Source organism: Suillus clintonianus (genome assembly GCF_016758775.1).
Source record: "Suillus clintonianus strain FC179 chromosome Unknown DEU56scaffold_175, whole genome shotgun sequence".
Taxonomy (NCBI): Eukaryota; Fungi; Basidiomycota; class Agaricomycetes; order Boletales; family Suillaceae; genus Suillus; species Suillus clintonianus.
In genome coordinates this window covers 51,535-72,507 of record NW_024539399.1, presented here as the reverse complement: position 1 = coordinate 72,507, position 20,973 = coordinate 51,535, and the positions used below count along the sequence as shown (strand labels likewise).

The following is a 20,973-nucleotide window of genomic DNA, read 5'->3' as shown; positions in this document are numbered from 1 at the left end:
TTAAGGACATCCTCTTTTGCCTTAGTAACAGTATGTCTCCTCAAAAAAAAACTCGCCTCAAGGCAGCTACATTTTCCTTCAAAGGAAGAGGTCGATTATCCAAAGGCAAGGACCTAGATGTCGATTACGTGTCTCACAAACAAGTCCTTGGAAAGAAAAGGAAGATGACCTGGGTGGAATCATGTGCTGATGCCTTCTATGACACTGCCCCAACACCATCTCCTTCCTCTAGCCCTCGTAAACGGGTCAGAGAGGAAACTCAAGGGTTGCCAAGCATTCAGGAGGAATTTGATGGAGAAGTCCTCGGTGACTTTAATTCATATACAGAGAACCAATCAAGAAAAACAAAGGTGACCAGATTGATGCATAGCAATTTAATTCTATACTCAATCGAGATCAAATGAACTAGACTCAGAACGACTTTATCCAAGAATATCTGCCTTTCCGAGACTCATATCTCGATATCCTCCTTGACTTGGAGAAGCCCTCTGATGTCTTGGAGTGCCAGTCTTGTCAGATTGGTGAAGGGAAATTCCATTGTTTGACATGCAGTGGGGATCAGACATTTTGTCATCCTTGCATTGTCAAAACCCACCAACATTTGCCCTTTCACAAGGTTCAACAGTGGACTGGAAAATGCTTTGAAGACAAGTCGCTCGAAGAATTGGGTATTGTCTGGTATATGGGCCATGGGGGGCAACCATGTCCATTTTCTGAAGACCCACAGGCATGGGAGGATATGCCATTGGATGCAGAGGCTGGGTCTGTGCCAATGGAGACCTTTTCCAGTTCAACTACGACATCCACCCTGACCATCATACATTCAACTGGAGTGTTTTTGCACAATGTTGTTTGGTGTGGTTGTCCTGGGTCTAAGCATCAGCAGCATCTGCAGTTGCTGAAGGCCAGGTTATTTCCTGCAAGCGTCACTCGACCCCGAACTGCCTTCACTTTTGAAGTCTTAGATCATTTTCTAATTGATGCACTGGAGTGCAAGACTTCAGCATCAAGCTTCTTTGAGAAAATTCGACGAATGACCAATCACTCATTCCCTGGTACTGTTCCTGTGAGAGCATATAGTTATTCTTTTCAACAGTTGGACTGACCATATCAAATGTCTTTGCTGGCTAGAATCGATATCGAGAACTCATGAGGGTGTCTTGTCTATGGAGAGACTTGATGAGCCGAAAATGCTTCGGATTTGGCCATGACACTAGGGAGAAACCTGGCAAGGGTGATCTGGCTTGGTTTTGCCCTTCGTGTCCTCAGCCTGGCATCAACATACCTGATAACTGGCAAGACAAGTACGAAAGGCAAGTCATCTATTGTTGGTTCGGATTATAAGGAGGCTGGCTTTCTCTTCTATACAACATTCAAGAACATTATACTGACCGGCCGGCTGTGTGCTTCATGTTGTACAAAAACTCTGGCCTTGCTGGCTTAGTTTCTGACAAAGCTGGCCAGTACTGTATAGACAGGCTGTAGACCTGGGCCGGCTGGCCAAACTCTGATATTGTATTTGGCTGGCCAGGACTGTATAGACAGGACGTAGAACCATTCCGGCCGGCTGACCTCAGATAATACATTGTCAGTCGACACTGTACAGACACAAGTATGCAAGCCTTGGCTAGCTGTACCTTCTATTTATTTGACCTCATTCATTGAACTTATACTTATTCTTTACACAGTTGGCTCATTTCGCAAAGATTCGTTGTGGATGGAAACTTTACTGCTCAACATATGACTATGCAAAAGCCACAGTTAGACATTAGTCTTTCAGATGGTCTTGGTTATATGGTGAAAGAGAGAGAATATCAGACTCATCTCTCATTGGCTGTCGAAAGTAAGGAGGTGAGTTGACTTTTAGCAAGGGTATTTGACTTTGCTTGACAGCCTGTATAGCGCTCTTCTTGTAGCAATCACCGAGCAATCAACACTGCAAATATCAGCAGGAGTAATCTTCGAGCAACAGGGGTAGGAGCAACTGCCTGTGCCCGACATGGATGCTTTGTTCCACACAGCATAGTTGATTTTCAGAAGGGCGAAAGGTCTGTACATCCTCCTAAACAGCATGTTTAACAAGTGAGCTCATGAGATGTTTAGACACATGAACATTGACTATTCAATATGCAATGCTTTGAATTATCATTCGGCTGATATAGACTCCTCTCTCATTATTTATGATGTGGGGTGTCAGTGGAGTATTAATTTTTTACAGAGAGTGGCTGAGAGCCAAGGCTTATCCGTACCAGAAAATATGCAGATCATCCCTGCGGTTGGAAAATTCCATCTCAGCGCTCACAAATTGGCTTGCTTTGCAAGGTACAGCCTCAACTTTGTTCAAGGTGCTGGACATGTTGATGGGGAGATTTTGGAGACCTTATGGGCACCATTCAATAAGATTTCCCCAACTGCTCGGTCAATGAGTCATGCTCATCGCCAAGAAGTTCTTGATGATCATATGAGAGACTCAAACTGGAAAAAAATAGTTGGAATAAGTAAGCACTTCAATCATGTATATCTAAAACTGTGCTTGACACTTAAAATTCTAGCGAAGACTCTCTTGACCAAGTATAAACGTGCTCTCAAAGGCGTTGATGAGACAAAATCTCCTTTTGATGAACTGGCCCAGTCTCTGAATCCTGGGAAGATTTTGATGTGGGAAATTGATGAGAAAAAGGCTGTGGAAGAACGTGGGGAGTATCTTGACATCTACCAGTTGCAGATCAACAAAGGTAAGTGAGCTCTGTCTGAGGCTTATAAGACATCTAATCTGGAACTGAGTTCAGCCCCAACTATGGCAGAGATTCGGCTCAAATTAACCGAGTCTGAGAACGTTGACGACAGACTTCCAGGAACAGTATCTTGGCTCATCACTGGTATCAATCTGGAGGATTTACAGTACGTAATCAATTTGATTGGAACAACAGAATCGCTTGACAAAGAGCTATTTTAGGGATGCATTGAGAGCGAACATACGACAACTTCCTAATGATGCAACCTCTGCTCAGAAAGCTTCTATAGCAGAAAAGAGACAGAGATTGGCAGCTAGGATTGCCAAATTTCATGAAACTGCCGATGCTATGACTGCTGGCATGGATCTTGATATTGGAACAGTGCATTCTGACGATCCTAGATTCTGTCGTACAGATAACGATGGTAATGAGTGGGTGGAGGTTTTAGATGAAGAGATCTCAGAGGATATAGATGAAGAAATCCTCACAGAAGAGATGGGTATCTGGATGCCATCTTCGACTTCTCGACACAACAGATTGACTCTTGGGCTGGGCCCCCTTCAAGCTGAAGAGTTGGAACTTCGAAAAGGCCAAGCCAACGACTGCCTAGAAAACCTTCATATGGCTCTCGGTCACAAGGCCCTTATTTATCGTCAGTATTTTCGAAGTGCCGATTCTACGTGGGCTGGCACCAGGTCGAAGCAAGAAGCTCGTCGATGTCAGCTCAAAATTGACAAATATGTAAGAAGCTATCAGAGGGCAAGGTCAGCAATGCAACATCTAGGCATGGACGAAGCTACCTTGGGCAGTATTTATCGAGAAATATTGCCCACCGAACTGAGTATAGACAAAGAGGTGACAGAAGAAAATAGATTTGGTCAAGGGTCAGACAGACTGGCTTGGTTTTGGAGGGTGAATAATACCAACGAAGGGCAAGAAGATGCTTGGATGGATGAATGTAAGAACAAAATTTCATCTCAAGTGCAAGTCACTTCAACTCACTCTGATTTAGTCTATAGGGTCAACTGGTTGAAGGCAAAGGCTAGATGGAGTAGATGGCAGGAGGAGTTGAGTCTGGTAAGACATGAAATGGGTTGGACCATAAACTGGTTCAAGTATCACCAGAAAGAATGGAACAGAAGGTGGCAGCCAGCGACTAGACCTGGTCATCAAGCCTATGCTTATCAACAGGTCTTGATGTGGGGAAGGTTTGCTCAGGATGCTGAGAAGGCTTTCAATGGGTGTGGATTTGTACCTTGATATATTATACCCACACTCCTGCAAATTGCACATTGAATGAGATGCCCTAAGTCTACCTACTGGGCAGTATTAACTTAAGGACTGCGAACAGGCCAGCCATCCTCTTAAATATGTAGACCCAGGCTGGCCAGTTTCTTAGTGAAATATTACAAACTGGCCAGCCATGCTCTTATACACGTAGAACCAGGCTGGCCGGTTTGCTAGTCAAATATAAGCAAACTGGCCAGCCATGCTCTTATACACGTAGAACCAGGCTGGCCGGTTTGCTAGTCAAATATAAGCAAACTGGCCAGCCATGCTCTTACATATGTAGCACCAGGCCGGCCGGTTTGCTATTGAAATATTAGCAAACTGGCCAGCCATGCTCTTACATATGTAGCACCAGGCCGGCCGGTTTGCTATTGAAATATTAGCAAACTGGCCAGCCATGCTCTTACACATGTAGGACCAAGCTGGCCAGTTTGCTAGTGAAATATAAGCAAATTGGCTAGCCATGCTAGTGACATATTAGCAAACTGGCCAGCCATGTTCTTACATATGTAGAACCATGCTGGCCGGTTTGCTATTGAAATATAAGCAAACTGGCCAGCCATGCTTTTACACATGTAAAACCAAGCTGGCCAGTTTGCTAGTGAAATATAAGCAAATTGGCAGGTTTGCTAGTGAATTATAAGCAAACTTGCCAGCCATGCTAGTGAAATATTGGCAAATTGGCCAGCCATGTTCTTACACATGTAGGACCATGCTGGCCGGTCTGCTAGTGAAACATAAGCAAACCGGCCAGCCATGTTCCTACATATGTATATACAGACTGGCAGGTTCACCAATGACTACATATACTAGCCAGCCTGATCCTATGGTTAGTACACTCAATGGCCAGTATATTAACTTAAGGACTATGCACTGGCCAGCCATGCTCCTACCCACGTAGATACAAGCTGGCCAGTCTACTAATGAAATCAGACTGCAGTAGATATATTCTACATATACCAGCCAGCTTGATCTTATGGCTAGTATATGTCATATGATATATCGGCCGGCACTCATTCTACATACAAGACAAAAGAGATGGTTATAGTATTATAGACTGGCCGGCACTGATACTACATACAAGAGATTGGCCTATAATACCTCGGCCAGCACCAATCCTACATGAAATAATGATACAGAAGTGATAATAAGATAGTACACCGGCCAGCACTTATCCTACATGCACCGGCCGGGGACTGGCTAGCCATGATTCTACGACCTTTTGGCACATCCGGGGCAGGGGTTCTACGTAAAGAAATGACTGAAGTATGTGGTTGAGCTCGATTGCTGTTATGTTGGGAGTGTCTAGTGGTACTATGTGCCAGTTGTTTTTGGAGAGTTTTTTGTTGACTAGTAGAATGGATTGAGATCGTGCGGGGTTGGCGTTATGGTTTGATGGGTAGATGACGTCCCAGTATCTTCTTAAGTTCGATGCGTTTGCAAGGCCTACTTGGTTGAGGAACGGTTCCTGTATACATGCGAGGTCGTAGGTGTTCGGGTTGAGGTTTTTGAGCATGTGTTCCCATGCGCTTGAGGATTTGCGTAAGTTCTGTTGCCAGATCTTGAAGTCTGTCTTGGGGGGTTGTTTGTTAGTGTTGTTCTGCATTTAGTCAAAGCCTGTGGGGGTAGATCTTTCAGTGTTGGGTTCTGGGGTTGGGGACGGATACCAGAGGGGGGTAGTGGGGTGCGGTGAGGGAGAGAGTTCGTAGTGTACCGTTCGTTTGCTGGGATCGTCGTTGTTTCGGGTATTCAGCCAGTTGTCCATAAGCTGGGCTTGGGTTCCAATGGGGATGCGGTTGGGGTTGATCTGGCTGTGTTGTCCTTTCGTCTGTCGTCTGTCGTTGTTTTGTTGTTGGCTGTCCTTTCCTCGGGTTGGTAGTGCTAGCTGGAGTCGCCCATAGTTGCCGTGAGTGTTGAGGTCCGTCGCTTGTTGGTTCCATGTTGCGTTTTCAGGTGGCTCTCGTCGCTGTTCTGTTTCATTACTGAGGGTTTCCCACGTGAGAGGATCGGAGGTTGGGAAGTATCGGTATCTTGAGTCTTCTGAACGTCGTTTGTGGCTTTCCCACTTCTCTATGAATGTCAGACAGTTTCTGCTCCACGAGGTATGTCCTTGGACTTTACAGTTAGCGCAATAATATAGGTTTGGGTCATCTACTCTGCATTCCGCCGTGCGATGATTAGCCCCGCAGGTTCCGCATACATCGTTTTCTTGTTTGCATTCTGCGGCGACGTGGGATCCTCCGAAAGACTGGCATTTGAGACAACGGGTGGGCTCTGGTAGTAGCTTTCTTCCGAATACCTTTTTCCCCTCTATTGAGGCTCCAAATCGAAGGAGTTGATTGGCGCCTTCTTTTGTTTTGAGTGTGATAATAGCGTGTGCCGTTCTCTGTCCTTCGTTTCATCGGGCCACCGGTTTGATCCATCGCGATCTCGTTATCGTTCCTGGTTTGAGTCCTTCTCTCTTTTCGATCTCCGTGTTGGCTTGCACTGATCCGGGGTTGTAGGTGACAGGGATGTTTTCGATTAGTACATTGTATGATCGGTCCTTGATGGTTACATTGTGGCTGAAATTGGCGATGAATGCTCCTCGGTTGGCTGGAGTGTCGAACCACTGTGCTGATTTAACGGTGTTGAGTTCAAGGAGGATTCCTCCGTGGGGTAAGCGTCTTGCTGAGCAGAAGTCGATGTTGGGTGGAATTGCTGTTCCGTCTCTTTCTACCAGTTCTATTGTTAGTTTTGCTTTGGCAACGAGTTCCGCCTCCGTGAGTCCTCTGAGCGAGTCTACTTCGCCGTATGTTCGTTTGTCGATGAGTATCTGTTTGGCTTGGGCTTCACTGCGGGCTAAGATTTTCGTTAGTTGGGGGGGGGCTTCGTTTCTGACGACGCTGGCATATGACTGTGACCCGTTAGGTCGTTCTGCCCTTGGTTCGATTTGATTCTCTATTTGCGATGCCCTCGTGGCATTTGTTACTATTTTTTCGATGCTTTCTGATGAGATGTGTAGATTGCCACGTAGCTCTGATACTGCGCTTTCTAGTGCGTTTTTGTGCATTTCTGTTGCTTCTGCTATTTCTTCTGCTTTCTCCTCGAGTTGCGCAATCGGTCCTTGAATGAGTGCGTCTATTTTTTCTATCAGTTTTGCCATGTCGAGGTTTTGCTCAGCTTCGATGAGTACGATGGCCATTGCTCTAAGTATGTCTGAGTTAGTTGCTCCTAGATTGGTGATGATACTAAATTCCAGGAGAGAATGAGCTATTTGTTTGATTTCGTTGCAGGCTGTTGGGAGATTGAGTCCGTGCGATAGTACACCTCAGGCAGCACTTCTCAGTGCCTATAAAGGGTCTAAGAGACCCAGTTTCTATGTTGGCGGCAACTAGTCTGTGAGACCCCCCCTCCCGCCTTCTAATTTTAGATCGCGTGAGAAATGAAATACATACCTACACGGCGCCTCTCAATACTCCTCCCAATAGCTACCCATACCTTCCAATAGCCCTCTAGTCCTACTCAGAAGTGCTCTCAATAGCTACCCGCACCTCTCAGTAGGTCTTTCCACTTAATAGGGGCACTTCCACGCTGGGTTGGGGGTAAGTACCATGCTGCATATGCGTGGCCTTCTGTTCTACTGGCACTTAGTAGTTTTATTGTAGCAGTAGCTCATCCACCACTCTTGAATCAGAATGCGCCGTGCAGAGCAAGTGTCATCCTCTGGACGGGGACTTGGGAAACACTTTGTTAGTCCACGCAAGTCCCGAGACAAGAAAAAAACGCAAACATTTGTGAATATCCCAGGCGCAGATGTCAAATGCCGCCAGCTCGCCCTACGCATGCAAGCTCTTATCAATCCAACATTACCAGAGGCTGCTTCTGTATTCAATCCCAGCAGTTCAAACATGGATCCGACCGCAATTATAGGCAGTTCGAACGACGATGAATGGGTGTACGAATCGGACTGTCCAGTGCCCGAGCTTCAACATCCACCCCCTCATGATAAACTACAAGCGAACACACAGCTCATTCAGCTCCAGCGGCGCACACTCCCTGACAAGGCGTTGTGGGTACAACGAACAGACTTGGAGGAATCTGCTCTGATGTGAGGGCGATATGTTCGACCTCTAGGGGAAGCTGAGTCAGGCGGAAGTCAGGCGACTAAGTGCGCTCGAAGCGCGGGAACGCGCGAGGTATGCGGAGGGCGCGGGAAATGCGCAGAAAGCGCGGAACGCGCGGGAACGCGGCGCTCGTAGAGCGCAAGTGCGGAAGGATGTCTAGGATCGTGTAGGACGCGAGGAATGGATATCAAGCGAATGTCTTATGAATATAGACTGATAAGGGAAGGAGAATATGACTCCTAGCTGTAGATAGGTGCGCTCTAAGGCATAGTACAAATCTCTAATGGGTAACTCAGTCCGGAACCTTCTGTCAGAAGGCCCAGTAGATATAGAGGATAGCTAGCGAAGAGCGACCGAAAAGCATCCTAAAGCGGCCGAGGAGCGCGGAAGCGCGGGAACGCGGCCGAGGAATGTCACAGATGTATGTAATGAGACAGTGGATGTCAGAAAACCAATATATGTATGTAATACGCACCTATGGACCGAATAGACAATGGATGGATGGATCGGAGGAAGCGCGGGAAAGCGCGCGCTGAGCGCGAGCGCGGGAAGTGCGCGGAAGGTGCGGAAGGTCGCGGGAAAGTCGCGCCCACCTGTGGATAGGGATGAGGTCGATGTAGAAATCAGGGAATACGAGCCTGTAGAGATATCACTCTCTACAGCGTCACGAACACTCTATGGAAATTGGCAAGGTGTGATCCCCACCTTAATCAAACCTCTCCTTAATTATCTCGCGAGAACGGTCGGTCAGCCACTTGAGAAGTCGCCTTCTATCATATCTGCGTGTGCAGTTAATTCATGTGCTCAAAAGCGCTCATCCATCGTTTCTCTCTTTTTTGATCGTAAGTGTAGCTAGGCTTCTTATCATTCACTGGCCTTACTAATTCAACACTAGGATTTGTCTCGATTGAGGTCCTGAGCTGTAATTGCTCAACAATTTCCCAAGTCCTTATACTCCACGGATTATTCCCAACCGCGCCCTTGCTTCCAAGGATAGCGGTTTCCATCGAACTTCTTTCCTTTTATCGAGCGCTATTTGAGCGTTCGTGTGATGCAGTCAACGCACTTGCAGCCACATTGAAAACTCATTACGCTCGGCGGGGTTTCCAGTCAACTGACGAACATGTAAGTTTATATATTCAAATCCAAGAATAACCCTAACTCTAAACTACACAGGGAAACATCATCCAGGAACCATTCAGGAAGAAGTCTTGGACATGCAGTTCAGTGGTACGACATTCTGCACGTCAAGGTGGAGCGGACAATTGAAGAAGCAATCCAACAAGCTCGTGACCGAATCCGAGCCTCCTGTGAGCCCTCACCACCCGTTTGTGATCCTGCAACAAACTCTCAAGAGGTCCGCGTGGTACATCCTTCTCAAGAGGTCCGCGAGGTACATCCCTCTCAAGAGGTCCGCGAGGTACATCCTGTCCTCATGCCCAACACCCTTGATACCTCCCAAGAGGCTCGATCCGAGTCCCACTTACACAGAGAACACTGTGCATCAATCCTGGTTGAGCGTTGTCCCGCTTGTTTTGCAGGAGTGTTGTTTGGCAGACCCCTCGATCAAGGAGGTGACATTCATGTCGCCACAGACGGCAACTTTCATCATCGTCACTGCCGCTCAGCGGGCGACTGCCCTCACTTCTATAATCCATCATACTTCCTACCAAAGACGTACGTCGATCAAGTTGGCTCTCGGATACATAAGAATCGGAAGCGCCCTGCTACGACACATACTCCTATTGTACCTAACGAGGCCATTGACCAGTGCGAGCAGTCCTACGAAGCCGCTGATGGGAAAAAGCAGAAGACTGCCATGGAAAGCTTTGACGACACTGGTTTGATGGCACTCATTTGCCGTCACGACATTCCCCTATTCTTTACAAACATCGATACACCCGGCGAACAGCAGAAGTACTCTGTTGCCTTACTAGAACATCTGTTCTCACTTCTCCCCACACAGGCAACAGTTATTGCTCTATACGATGTTGGCTGCGTACTAGCTCGCTCACTTTCACAGGTATGTTTTGTAACTTGAGTGATGTGTATCCCTAACATTCTGCAGTATCATATTCTAGATGTTTCTATTACTTCACGCCTCCGCTTTGCAACAACTGCCATGCACGTGTATGGCCACGAGTGGGGATGTCAACTTGTCTATAATCCCCGGATGTGCGTTGGAATGGGTCTATCAGACGGAGAAGGTACCGAGCGACTTTGGTCGCGACTCATTCGTCTAATCGGTATTGAGCGGTCATCATCGGTAAGCACATCTCCATTCTCAATCTCACATATATATTTCAATTTATTCTGGCACATTTCAGCGCCAACGGCGTCTGTGGCTTATAGACCGTCAGGCAGCCTCCATCGGAGCTGAGATGTGCACAGACCTCGGTGACTGGATCAAGCGACGATTTCGTGGCATCAAGACTCAAGTCAATACCACCGAGGACATTCTTAATCACTGTGGTGTCTCGATTGAAGATTTACGGTCACTGTGGGCTGATCAGCGGCGTGCACAACTCTCTGTGCGTGCTCGTAAGTACTGGTACATACTATTCTCGTGTTAGTTTAACTGATTAGTTTTTTATAAGACGCTCCTGCGCGTCTCAAAAAGGAACTGGATACAGTGCTTGCGCTACAATCTGATATGGATACTTCAGATCGGGCGTTGCAGGCTACCCGCACCATGCTTGAAAAGGAGGCACCTTCAGATGATACCCTGAGTGCTCTCGAAGGTCTCGAGAGGGGGCATCAACGTCTCATGGACAAGGTCGAAGCGCTATACGCTTCACTGAATATCCACGACAGGTTTCCAGAGCTTCAGGGCGTCAACCTAGATTTTGTCCGCACCCTCCTGATGGCCCGCGACCTCAAGATCAACATACACAAACGGGCAATCGGTAGTTTCTTCGAGTGGGATAAACTCGATAGGGCAGTTGGTGGTGCTCAGCAAGCGTTAGGTGAGACTAAACCAGATCAAAGGCACATTGGACTAATCTCAACATATTAGGCACCAAGCTTCACCAGCAAACTCGTAAAGCAATAGCCAAGAGACAACCAGCCCTGATGACAGCAATTCGTAAGTTCAACTCTTATTGTGAGCACCTAGACACTCTCTACGACCCTTCATGGGGGATACCACTCCCGATGGCACTTCCAACTAAACTAGCGGATCTACGCAACGACCAAGCTCTAATGGAGGACGTTTGGATCGCACCGTCTGCAGGAGACATACCACGCTGGTTAGACGATTCAGATGTGAGAGATGGAATCCGCGCCCTCCTCAAGCATGATCGATGTCAAGAGGAGCGGCAACGGCTCAGTATTGAAGCTGACAACTTGTGCCGATATTTTGGAGACGAGCTCGCTGCTTTAGAGCTTGCTCTTTCCTCTGATGCGAGTAAGTGAGTCTAGTGCTTTATTCTGCCATTTTCTGATGATGTCAATAGACGAACTTTTCATATTCTCACTGCGGACCCGTCGAGACCACCTTCTTCAACTTCGATCACGCTGGGAAAATCCATTTGCCTCTGTGGCTCGCTTTTCTGATCGTGTCAAAGTAGCTACAGATCTCGCAAAGACACTCACACGAGGTGCAACCAAAGCCTCCCTTAGTTGGATACATAACCCTCCAATACTGGCAATTGATCACCAAGAAGATGATATCCCAGACTTTGAAGCAGGGCCAGCATCAAGTATCGACGCCCATCAAATCGCATTCTCTGACTTCCTCGAGGAAGATGCTATTGCTGACGAGGACATAGAAGACATTGACGAAGCGGAAAAAGCTGATGTCACCATCTGTTGGGCGGTTCCGGAGGTACATTACCATTTGCTACCTTCCTTACCATTTTGACACCCTTCGCAGGTACTTCAAATTGATGAAACACCTGTGCCCCGCAAGGATCTGCGCATCACTGTGCAAGGGCCAGGTGCAGCAACTAGGATATGGCCCTCTCGCCATGGCTTCCCACGACAAATATTTGATCCAAGGGATATCTCCTTCCTTGGTTCCTCGACTGCCCGTCTCAACGATGTATGCCTCAATGGCTGCGCAATCTTGCTGCATGATTCCCAGATGTCCATCCCTGTAGCGCAGCGCATTGCCATTCTCTCTACTCATGACCTCCCACGCATCAGATACAACGCAGCTGATGAGATGCTCTGGCGTCAAAGTTCGTGGACACGTTATTGGGAGAAGGACATTTGGATTCTGCCTATTCATCGGCCAGTGCCTGTTGGTCATTGGGTACTCTGTGTTATTTGCCGATCCTCCAAGGAGCTTCATCTTTTCGATAGTTTTGCTGAAAAGCGGCCATGGCAACATGACATCAAGGTGAGGCTCAGCTACTTATCATGGCACAGGCGGAAACATTGACATCATCCATGTAGGCCATTATGACACTTGTGTCTCGTCTACTATCTATTGCACGTCAACGCCACCCTGCAGTATCATTCGATCTTCAAGGATGGGTAGCTCGTCCCCTTATTGTAAATTGATCTGTCATGAAATCTGAGCCCTCGCTAACTACATTTTCTAGCTCGAACCTCTGCAGACGAATGGCTATGACTGCGGAGTTTGGGTACTAGCTGCAATTATGGCAGTCTTACGAGGTTTTCATTCTACAGGCCTGCACGAGGATGATATGGAGGGCTTCCGGCAATTGCTATATCACCTCGTTCTCGATCTCAGCGTAGTGTAGATAGACATTGTTCATAGTGTAGCTCAATTTCAACACCACCCTTGTCATGGTCCAGAATTCCCGCCCCAGAACTATTAAGCGCATGCAATTCACTTTCAGTATTGACGCTCCCCTTGGCTCTTTGTATTTGAAATCCCACCAGGCCTTCTCATGATAGGTCTTGCAAGAGGCTCTCGCAGGAGGCTCTTGCAGCCTTCTTGGCCTCCATAAATGAGCAGGCACTAGAACATGCTGTCACAATTGACACCGACCCTGTGCTTCTTCAAGGTACGATTTTCAATGTGTTGCAACATTGAGCTTCTTCGAACTTACTGTAATCGGCCTGATTCGAAAGTTTTCTTTCGCCCATGGTTTACACATTATTCATTGATCACTGACTAGTGTCTACAGCTGGTACTTTGATACTTCGTTTATCGTGACACCGCCTCCTGCAAAATGGCCGCGTCCAGCAGTACTACATCAAGATCATTGTGCCTCGTCGATGCTGCCACGCTCACGGACTCGCAACATGGTACATCAAGATCATTGCACCTCGTCGATGCCGCCACGCTCACAGACTTGCAACATGTTTCTGTCACTCGGATTGTGAGTACTGGTAGTTAGATGTTCAGATTTTGCTGACCTGTTTCTAGTTTGTGGATGCCTCTGTGTCGACAGAGGATGCTGAACTTAGCGAAGGCTCCCGACTCCCTGAAGAAGAACTTTGGAAGAGCCTCGAAGGGATACCCTGTATCATGGGTGGGATAAGGGCGCTTGTTGGTAAGAACAATCGCCATACATCTGCACTAATCTTAACATTATTTCAGCATCACTTGGCGGGGAACTGCGTGGGCGCACAGGTGCTGACTTCCCCTGGAAATCACTCCCGAAAGAACTAGCTCGCCTCGGGTATGTTCTTGTCAATTACCCTGATGAGACCTTGATGCCCGGTGAGCTGCGATCCACTTTCTGTCGCACCAAAGGCATCCACGATCTCAACCAACGCCATCGTGCCAACATCATCAATCACCTCAAGACAGGCACCTTAACCATCCGAGCAGTTACGAGTGATGCTGCCCGTATGCGTCTCACCACCTCAAAAGACCCCGTTGTCATTGGAGAGGCCCCCTTAGCTTGCTCCATGCACTCCTGTGGGCGACGTGCGTTTGCTGACGGCCGCATTGACCAAAAGGGTCTTCCCCGTCTTCCCCGTCTTCATCTGCCTCCTTCTACACCTTCCTCCCGTCGTCGTGCCCAAGTCGTTGTGGAAATCACACGGCCACCACCCCGCCCAGCTTCTCGAGCGGTCCGCAAACCATCTGTCACCCGCACCAGTAACCTTATCCCTCCCATCACTTCAGTCAAGGGTGGAACATCCGGCTCTGAATATTACAACAGTGCTGACAATGACGACGATGAAGACGAGGAGTCCCAAGTTAGCGAGATTGATAGTCGCCCTGTGAAGCGCCTTAGGCGTTGATCAAGAGTCTATCCTAACATCAAATGTAAATAGCACATGTACGTAGTTCATGCTTGAATTTCTAACCCAATTCTGACATCCCATTGTCTTGGATATGAAATAAGGTTTCAATTTTATTGCTTCCTCTGCGCGGCCTTTAGTCAATCCATTCCAAGACCGCTCTGGAGCCTCTGAAGCCTCCAATAGGCCTACCAAATCACCCTCTGCACCCTCCTTGGTGGACCTCCACGATGTCTCGTGCGTTGATATTCGCTTCTATACTCCTGCCGGTTGTCCTTACTTGATTTGTCTGAATGAAATCAAGGACTTCGCACACAGTAAAATTTACCATAAGTATGAGGCCTGACTTTTTTTTTTGTTCGCTCGCCTACAGGATTCCCAGTTGCATCAGCAAGTCAGGTAAGGGATTTCATTGTTACATATCAATTTTTTCTGATTTTGCGCGAAGGCCATGTTGCTTAAGCTATCAGAATACTACTCTGACCCTCCGGATGACCGGGCGTCCTCACCTCCCACATACCTTCCTGCATCGTTGTCTGCTACTACAGGCTCTGGATACGTGCAGGAAGGATATGTCCAAGAACAGTTTGGAGGTGGTCGATACAAGGACACGCCAACAGAGCTCACTCCATCAAGACTGCGGAGCACAATCAAGCCAACAGCACGGGACGTTGGTATTGCGAGGGATGCTGCTATTCGACGTCAAGCAGCCTGCACTCCCAGTGTCATTTCTGGTAATTTTTTATCGAAACTTTTCTACCAGACGTCTGACTTTACCTTTGCTGCTAGATTCCATGCACTCTATTTCAAATAGCCGCCATGACTCTCCTCTGGTCGAGGATGTGCCTGCTCAGCACCCTGTGCGGGTGGAAGATCTATTTGCTGACACTTTGGCACCCACTGGCCAGCAGCAGCACCAGCAGCCCCAGTATGGCTCCATGGGTCCTTTTAACCTCCTCACAATGCCGTCCGAGGCCCAGTCTTTGTGGTCTGCGGAAATTCCCAGACTCTCACCTAGCCCGCTGGCTTCGTATTCTCAGTTACCGACCTCACCTCTTCTCATGCCTGCAGGTCAAAGCTCTCAGGGAGGTTCGCAAGATGGGCCCTGGAATTTTTCGTCCATAGCGCCGGTGAACTCCTTACCAACGACATATATCATCCCGCCGACTCCCATCAAGCCTGGAGAATTTTTGGCTCCGCCTGCTGCCGGTGGGCCACGTCACCGCGCAGTGACGTTCAGTCCGTCAACCAGCGGATCTCGTGTCGAGTCTGATTTTGCAATGGATGATGACAGTGCACCTGTTGCTGGTCGACGTTCAATAGAGACAAACTCTGCGCTTGAAGAAGGTTTCACTGTGTTGGATGCCGTTGTCATTGACACTGCAAAGAATACGAACATGCCCTCCCACCAGGTAATCAGCCTGTGGATGAAGAGTCGAGGTCGAGCAATCAATAACACCAACTACTGGAACCTTTATGCGGGGTACTTCAAGGACCGCATGCGCCAGGAACTTGCAAGGCTCGGTGAAGATGCTCCTCCCCAGGATGGTTCGATGACACCAAGTAAATGATCCGTTTTTTCTGCACGCTATTCACTCCATGCTGATTATTGATTTTATAGGCACTGGTATTCGCCGTCAGTGCTACGAGCACTTCAAAAACACCTACCCAGATTCTTATCAGGATATCCTCGATACCTACGAAGAACTCAACATGCTGTCAGATGCTCCTCAAACCATCGCGCAGCGCACACAAACATTTCAGAAGCTTACCAGGAGGGTAGGAAGCATCGTGAGTGATAGGTTGTTGTAATATTTTGTTGACGAGCTGAGTGCCCTACCTGCAGCTTGACGGAGCTGCTACCAGGCAAGGTTTTGAGGCTGCCCTGGTCATGTGTGGCAATATTGTCAACGAAGATGCATCACTCGGCCATGTTCACATGACGCCTGGTGCTGGTGGCGTAAGTGTCACCGACCTCGAAATTCTTCGTTTCTCACAATTTTTAATACTCTCTGTAGTTCTTCGACAGGCGCTGCCGAGCCAGTGACCATGTCATCATCGGGCACATGAAAGCCCATGTTTACAATACTATGTCACTTGCTGCCGTGGAACAGACCTTCAAGACCACTGAAGGGGACGAGGAGCAGACACCGATAGAGGTCTTGGATGTGAGCTCGTCTGATGTAGGCGAAGAGAAGGATGCATCAAAGTCGCTCAAGGCTGGGCTAGTCAAACAAGTTGGTTCGTAGCACATCACATCTCACAGTGAGATACTGACAATTTTCCCCAGCAGACCTCGGTGGCAAGTTTTCGGATAGACCCTTCCCATGGATATTGATGCCTAGCTCACTCACTAATGATCACCTACATATTGAGGGGTACCCCGCGCACTTAAGTTTGATGCCAGGAGAGTCTCACAACAGTAATTCACGGAGTAAAGGTGTTGCAGGGCTCACGCAACGCGAGGTCAATGTACTCGCACTCGCATTGAAGGCAAAGACAATGCGCGTTGTCAAAGTAACAAAAGCCATTGGAGGTACGTGCTACAGCCTTTTGAAATCACTTTAACTCATGATGCCTCGACAGTTGCTGTGATAGCCTCCAAGGAGCCCGTCATCATTGGCGAGGCACCTCCTGCAGACTCTCCCTTTCCGAACGCGAGGCGCATGTTCGTTAACGGGACTTTTGATTATAAAGGCCCTGCACGCCTTCAACCTAGCTCTGCCACAACCAGGAAGAAGAAGTCGAAGGTCCCCTCATCTCGTACACAGACTGATGGCGACACAGATATCGCAGCTATGGACTCTACGACTGCCATGCACCGCAAAACCAAAATGCGTCCTGAAGTACTTATACCTCCTCCATCACGTCCATTCAAGCTTGCGAAGCGCCCCCCTGCCAAACCGGTTGTGACAGAGGTTGACAAACCAGATGTGATAGAAGTCCGGTCCAGTCCAGATGGTGTTGACGAGCTTGATGATGATGATGAGGAGGAGGAGGAGCCTCTCAATGGTTCTGATCGCGAGATACCCAGTGAGGATGATGAGGACTATGATGATTTACGCTCGCGGAAGCGGAAGTTGAAGGCTGGAGGTGGTGCGCAAGCTACGAAGAAACGTGTACGATCGATCGAGGAGTCAGAAGGGAAGATGGTCATCGGGAAGAAGCCAAGTGCGAAGGCTGCTGGCAAAGCTCGCGCCAAAGGAGGGCACTCGTCTCCTGTCATGGTGGAATCCTCAGGGGACGAACAACAATCACGTCCTGCTATAGGTGAGTCTTCTATGATTATCGCAGTTCGGCTGTGATCCTGACTTATGACTATACAGACAATGCAGCAAAGCGCATTCGCGATGGACCTCCTGATGTTCAAAAAGGTATTTGCTACTCATACATGTTAAAACATACTAACACGAGCCCAGTGCCACGTCCACGTCCCGTGCCTAAGGGAAGGCAACCTGTTCTGACCAAGGCCATGTGTCTCCTGCAAGAAGACGAAGACTTGCGGAACAACGATGGAGCCGTACACCCCGAGACCTCTGCGGATCATTCATCAGAAACACCTACTCTTCCGGCAGTTCCATCTCCCGCACACGACTCAGATCACCCTGCAGAGCCTGCACCAGATGATGGGCAGTCTGTCCTTGTCCCAGACGCCCCTCTCCCACTACCTCAAAATCTGCTGCACTCGTCATCGGAGGACACACATCTCAGCCCCTCACTTTCTGGCCACAATGTACCAGACTCTCACCATGCTGACCCACGCGGGGCAGACAACACACACTTGCGCGAGCCTCACGACAATTGGCGTCCTCACAATCGCGGTCAATCATGGGAGGCTCGTAACGCAAACGACATCCACGACCTCCCACTCAATGATGGCCGTGACCTGCACCCTCGCCGAGACAACTCTCCTGCACTACTTGATGACCGTCGCCACCCCAACGATGATCCACGCAGTGCGTACATGTACCACGAGGACTTAGACCGACATGCGTATACCAGACGACCACAACCAGGAGGAGACTACCCTTATCACAGGGAGTATCCGTATTACGGCGACCGGAGCACAGGCTATCGTGATGCCACCGGGTATGGGCGATCATACTATCGTGATGCGCGGTACCCAGACCGTGAACTTCTTGATGACCGCTTGCGTGGACCTCCCCCACTGGATATTCGTGGAGAATACATGCATCCCACAAATCGCGAGGGTCATGCTGGCTACGAGCGTGCATATCAGCGCCAGCCTCCTCGAGGAGATGGACGCCACAGTACCCGGAGTCCCATTGCCAATATGTCACTCACCTTACCTGGTCAGGTGACAGAGCAAGAACAACGTGAAGGAGCCGCCATTCGAAGGTAATTGTGAGGTGCCTATTGTCTTGCTGCGAAAATCATGCTGTTCCCGCTGTCTTCCCCTCGTACCATACCATGTTCCATCTCTCGCAATGTATGTTTTGTGCCGCTGAAAATAAACATGTTGTTTGTTGACTTATTACATGAGTGATCTCCTTGGGTGAAATGAGTCAAATATAAGTGCTTAATTGTTGGGCGCATCGTGCAGGGAATAGTATTATGACATACGAATATAGTAAAAAAACATACACACGAGTATCTACTATCAAGGAGCACTTAGAGGTGCAGAGGAGGGTGGACGAGGGTGAGGAGGCTATGTAGAGGTCTCGCAGAAGCCTCTACTAGGGGAGGGCCAAGAGGAGGAACGGGAGCACTGAGACTGACAGAGGCTATGTAGAGGTCTCGCAGAAGCCTCTACTAGGGGAGGGCCAAGAGGGGGAGCGGGAGCACCGAGACTGACAACAGAGGTTACACGAGGGGAGAGGTACTCACAATACTCAGAGAGGTCTCATGACCTCGCGAGAGGGGGGGTCTCACAGACCAGTTGCGCTCTACAAGGAAACCGGGTCTCTTAGACCCTGGGAACGGGAGGAAAGTGGTGCCAAGGGTGCGATAGTAGCAGTTTTTTCGCAGTTGTGCTGTCTTTGATTGTGGATCTTACATCTGTGCCTATGATATGTTCAGTTATTTCTTTGCTTATGGATAGAAGGGGCTTGTCGGCTGTAGTTTTTCGGCTTCTCGTCGCAGTTGATGATGTTACATGGTTATTGTTTATTTGATTGTTTTGGGTTGGCGTTAATGTTGGCGCCATTTCACCTGTGTTTTGTTGTCTTTTTGTTTTGTGTGTGTAGTATGTATATTAAAGCTAGCGGGTCTTAGGTAGTAAGAGAAGTGATGAGCTGTTCTAGGCGTTGTTGACGCCTCTGACGCCGTTGGGCGCAGTGTTGGTGTTTGTTTTTCCGGGGCCCTTGAGGGGTGCCACTTGGTAAGGGTCCAAGGAGCGTTTTCTCGGGAAATGCTAGGTCATTGAGATCCATCGATGCAGGTATCTCTACCTCTGGCTTCATAAATCGAGTGGAGGGGTAAGGCGCGACAGCGGTCCGTCGAGCAGCTTTGCCACCAGGAGGTTGCAACGCGCTTTGGGTTGGTAGTCGTGTAGTCTCTTGCGGTGACGTGTCAAACTGCCTGGATCTGTGGTGGCAAACGCGCACCCAGGGTGAGGGCATATCTTGGAGCGTTCACCGGTGTGCGTTCTGATGTGTGTTTGCATGTTGGACTTTTGGAGGGTCTTGTAATCGCAGTCAAAGAACGGGCATGCATGCATACTGATCAAGATAGTAAACAGGTCAGAAACCATGTGGTATAATAGGGCGCAAGCACATACAGAGCTTCCTTGTGATCATCGTGCGTCCGCATATGTCTTGGAAGATCTGCCTTGCGGCTTATAGTCTTGTGGCAGACAGTGCAGTTAACAGGTGTCTGTAGAGAAAGTGTGATAAGTACAAGACGGGTAATGAGGTAAGCTGGAAGCGTACCATGTTACGTTCTGCAGCAGGCATCTTGTGATAGTGTTTGAGAGGAAGGAAGGGGTTGTGAATGATCTGCGGGGTGGAATTAAATCCTTGGAGTGAATGAAAAGCGCGTGTGTTGGGGCAAATGCACACATCTTGCACGCTTCTTTTAAAGCACCAGGTGTGCTATGGACATCGAGTACGATTGCTTTTCTGCGGCGCACGTTTCTGCCTTTAAAGGCAAAAAGCGCGAAGCAATCGTGTGCGATGGTCTGAGCATAAGGGACGAGCCACTCGGTTAGCGAGGAAGGCAAGTGAGTTGGATTGCGTCTCAGAATTTTTATTTTTCTACCTTGTAAGGTAATTTTCAGTTACCTGCTCGATGCGGGGGTGAGTGGCTCAATGCTCAGGCCCTCAGGCGTCAAGACGGGGAGGTAGGGGTCCATAGACTCGGAGAGCTCCACCTTGCGGTCACGTCCAGAAGTAGCATGGAGGGTGCGTTGTCGAGTTTCATTCCAGTACTAGTCTCTAAGATAGTGCCCGAAGTCACCATTTGTCAATATTTGAAGCTCTAGCTATGTAGAAGACGATGAGGACGACGAAGAATAAGTTGGGTTGACAAAAGTAAGTTGTCTCGATGACGTAATATTTGAATTTGAATTTATGGACATAATTTATTTCAAGGTTTCTCGCGTTTCCTCCCGTCGTATCAAGATTCAAATATTCAAGATTTACCGTTACGGAGACAATTCGACTCATCAGCGGGAGGGGGTGGTGTGAGCGAAGATCAGAGATACGTGTGAAGTC

General features: G+C 48.5%; 7 protein-coding genes across 7 annotated transcripts; 4 read left to right on the top strand and 3 right to left on the bottom strand.

The window, feature by feature from the left end:
• Positions 1 to 415: 415 nt before the first annotated feature.
• Positions 416 to 3,995, top strand: DEU56DRAFT_749045 (uncharacterized protein; the record flags this gene model as incomplete). Its single annotated transcript, XM_041349401.1, has 9 exons — positions 416 to 1,066; positions 1,132 to 1,304; positions 1,689 to 1,851; positions 1,903 to 2,048; positions 2,104 to 2,498; positions 2,553 to 2,735; positions 2,790 to 2,901; positions 2,957 to 3,693; positions 3,748 to 3,995. Coding segments are annotated over 9 exons (2,808 nt in total), but the record flags the coding sequence as incomplete, so codon positions are not given.
• A 1,306-nt stretch (positions 3,996 to 5,301) lies between these two features.
• Positions 5,302 to 5,514, bottom strand: DEU56DRAFT_690258 (uncharacterized protein; the record flags this gene model as incomplete). The annotated part of the gene is made up of 1 exon (XM_041347115.1): positions 5,302 to 5,514. A coding segment is annotated over one exon (213 nt), but the record flags the coding sequence as incomplete, so codon positions are not given.
• Positions 5,515 to 5,631: 117 nt separating this feature from the next.
• DEU56DRAFT_919656 (uncharacterized protein) lies at positions 5,632 to 7,209 on the bottom strand (the record flags this gene model as incomplete). The annotated part of the gene is made up of 2 exons (XM_041358302.1): positions 5,632 to 6,090; positions 6,436 to 7,209. The coding sequence occupies 2 exons, from the start codon at positions 7,207 to 7,209 to the stop codon at positions 5,632 to 5,634; spliced, it is 1,233 nt and encodes a 410-aa protein (XP_041201374.1).
• A 1,415-nt stretch (positions 7,210 to 8,624) lies between these two features.
• On the top strand, positions 8,625 to 12,840 carry DEU56DRAFT_874329 (uncharacterized protein; the record flags this gene model as incomplete). The annotated part of the gene is made up of 12 exons (XM_041355942.1): positions 8,625 to 8,973; positions 9,078 to 9,256; positions 9,282 to 9,458; positions 9,489 to 9,651; positions 9,673 to 10,154; positions 10,200 to 10,397; positions 10,459 to 10,672; positions 10,729 to 11,097; positions 11,148 to 11,537; positions 11,587 to 11,957; positions 12,006 to 12,473; positions 12,679 to 12,840. 12 exons carry the CDS (start codon positions 8,625 to 8,627, stop codon positions 12,838 to 12,840), a joined length of 3,522 nt encoding a protein of 1,173 aa, XP_041201373.1.
• An 874-nt stretch (positions 12,841 to 13,714) lies between these two features.
• On the top strand, positions 13,715 to 14,023 carry DEU56DRAFT_710710 (uncharacterized protein; the record flags this gene model as incomplete). The annotated part of the gene is made up of 1 exon (XM_041347488.1): positions 13,715 to 14,023. A coding segment is annotated over one exon (309 nt), but the record flags the coding sequence as incomplete, so codon positions are not given.
• A 1,920-nt stretch (positions 14,024 to 15,943) lies between these two features.
• On the top strand, positions 15,944 to 16,792 carry DEU56DRAFT_710401 (uncharacterized protein; the record flags this gene model as incomplete). Its single annotated transcript, XM_041347482.1, has 4 exons — positions 15,944 to 16,090; positions 16,146 to 16,259; positions 16,318 to 16,527; positions 16,607 to 16,792. Coding segments are annotated over 4 exons (657 nt in total), but the record flags the coding sequence as incomplete, so codon positions are not given.
• Positions 16,793 to 19,817: 3,025 nt separating this feature from the next.
• DEU56DRAFT_688856 (uncharacterized protein) lies at positions 19,818 to 20,122 on the bottom strand (the record flags this gene model as incomplete). Its single annotated transcript, XM_041347078.1, has 2 exons — positions 19,818 to 19,980; positions 20,040 to 20,122. Coding segments are annotated over 2 exons (246 nt in total), but the record flags the coding sequence as incomplete, so codon positions are not given.
• Positions 20,123 to 20,973: the final 851 nt, after the last annotated feature.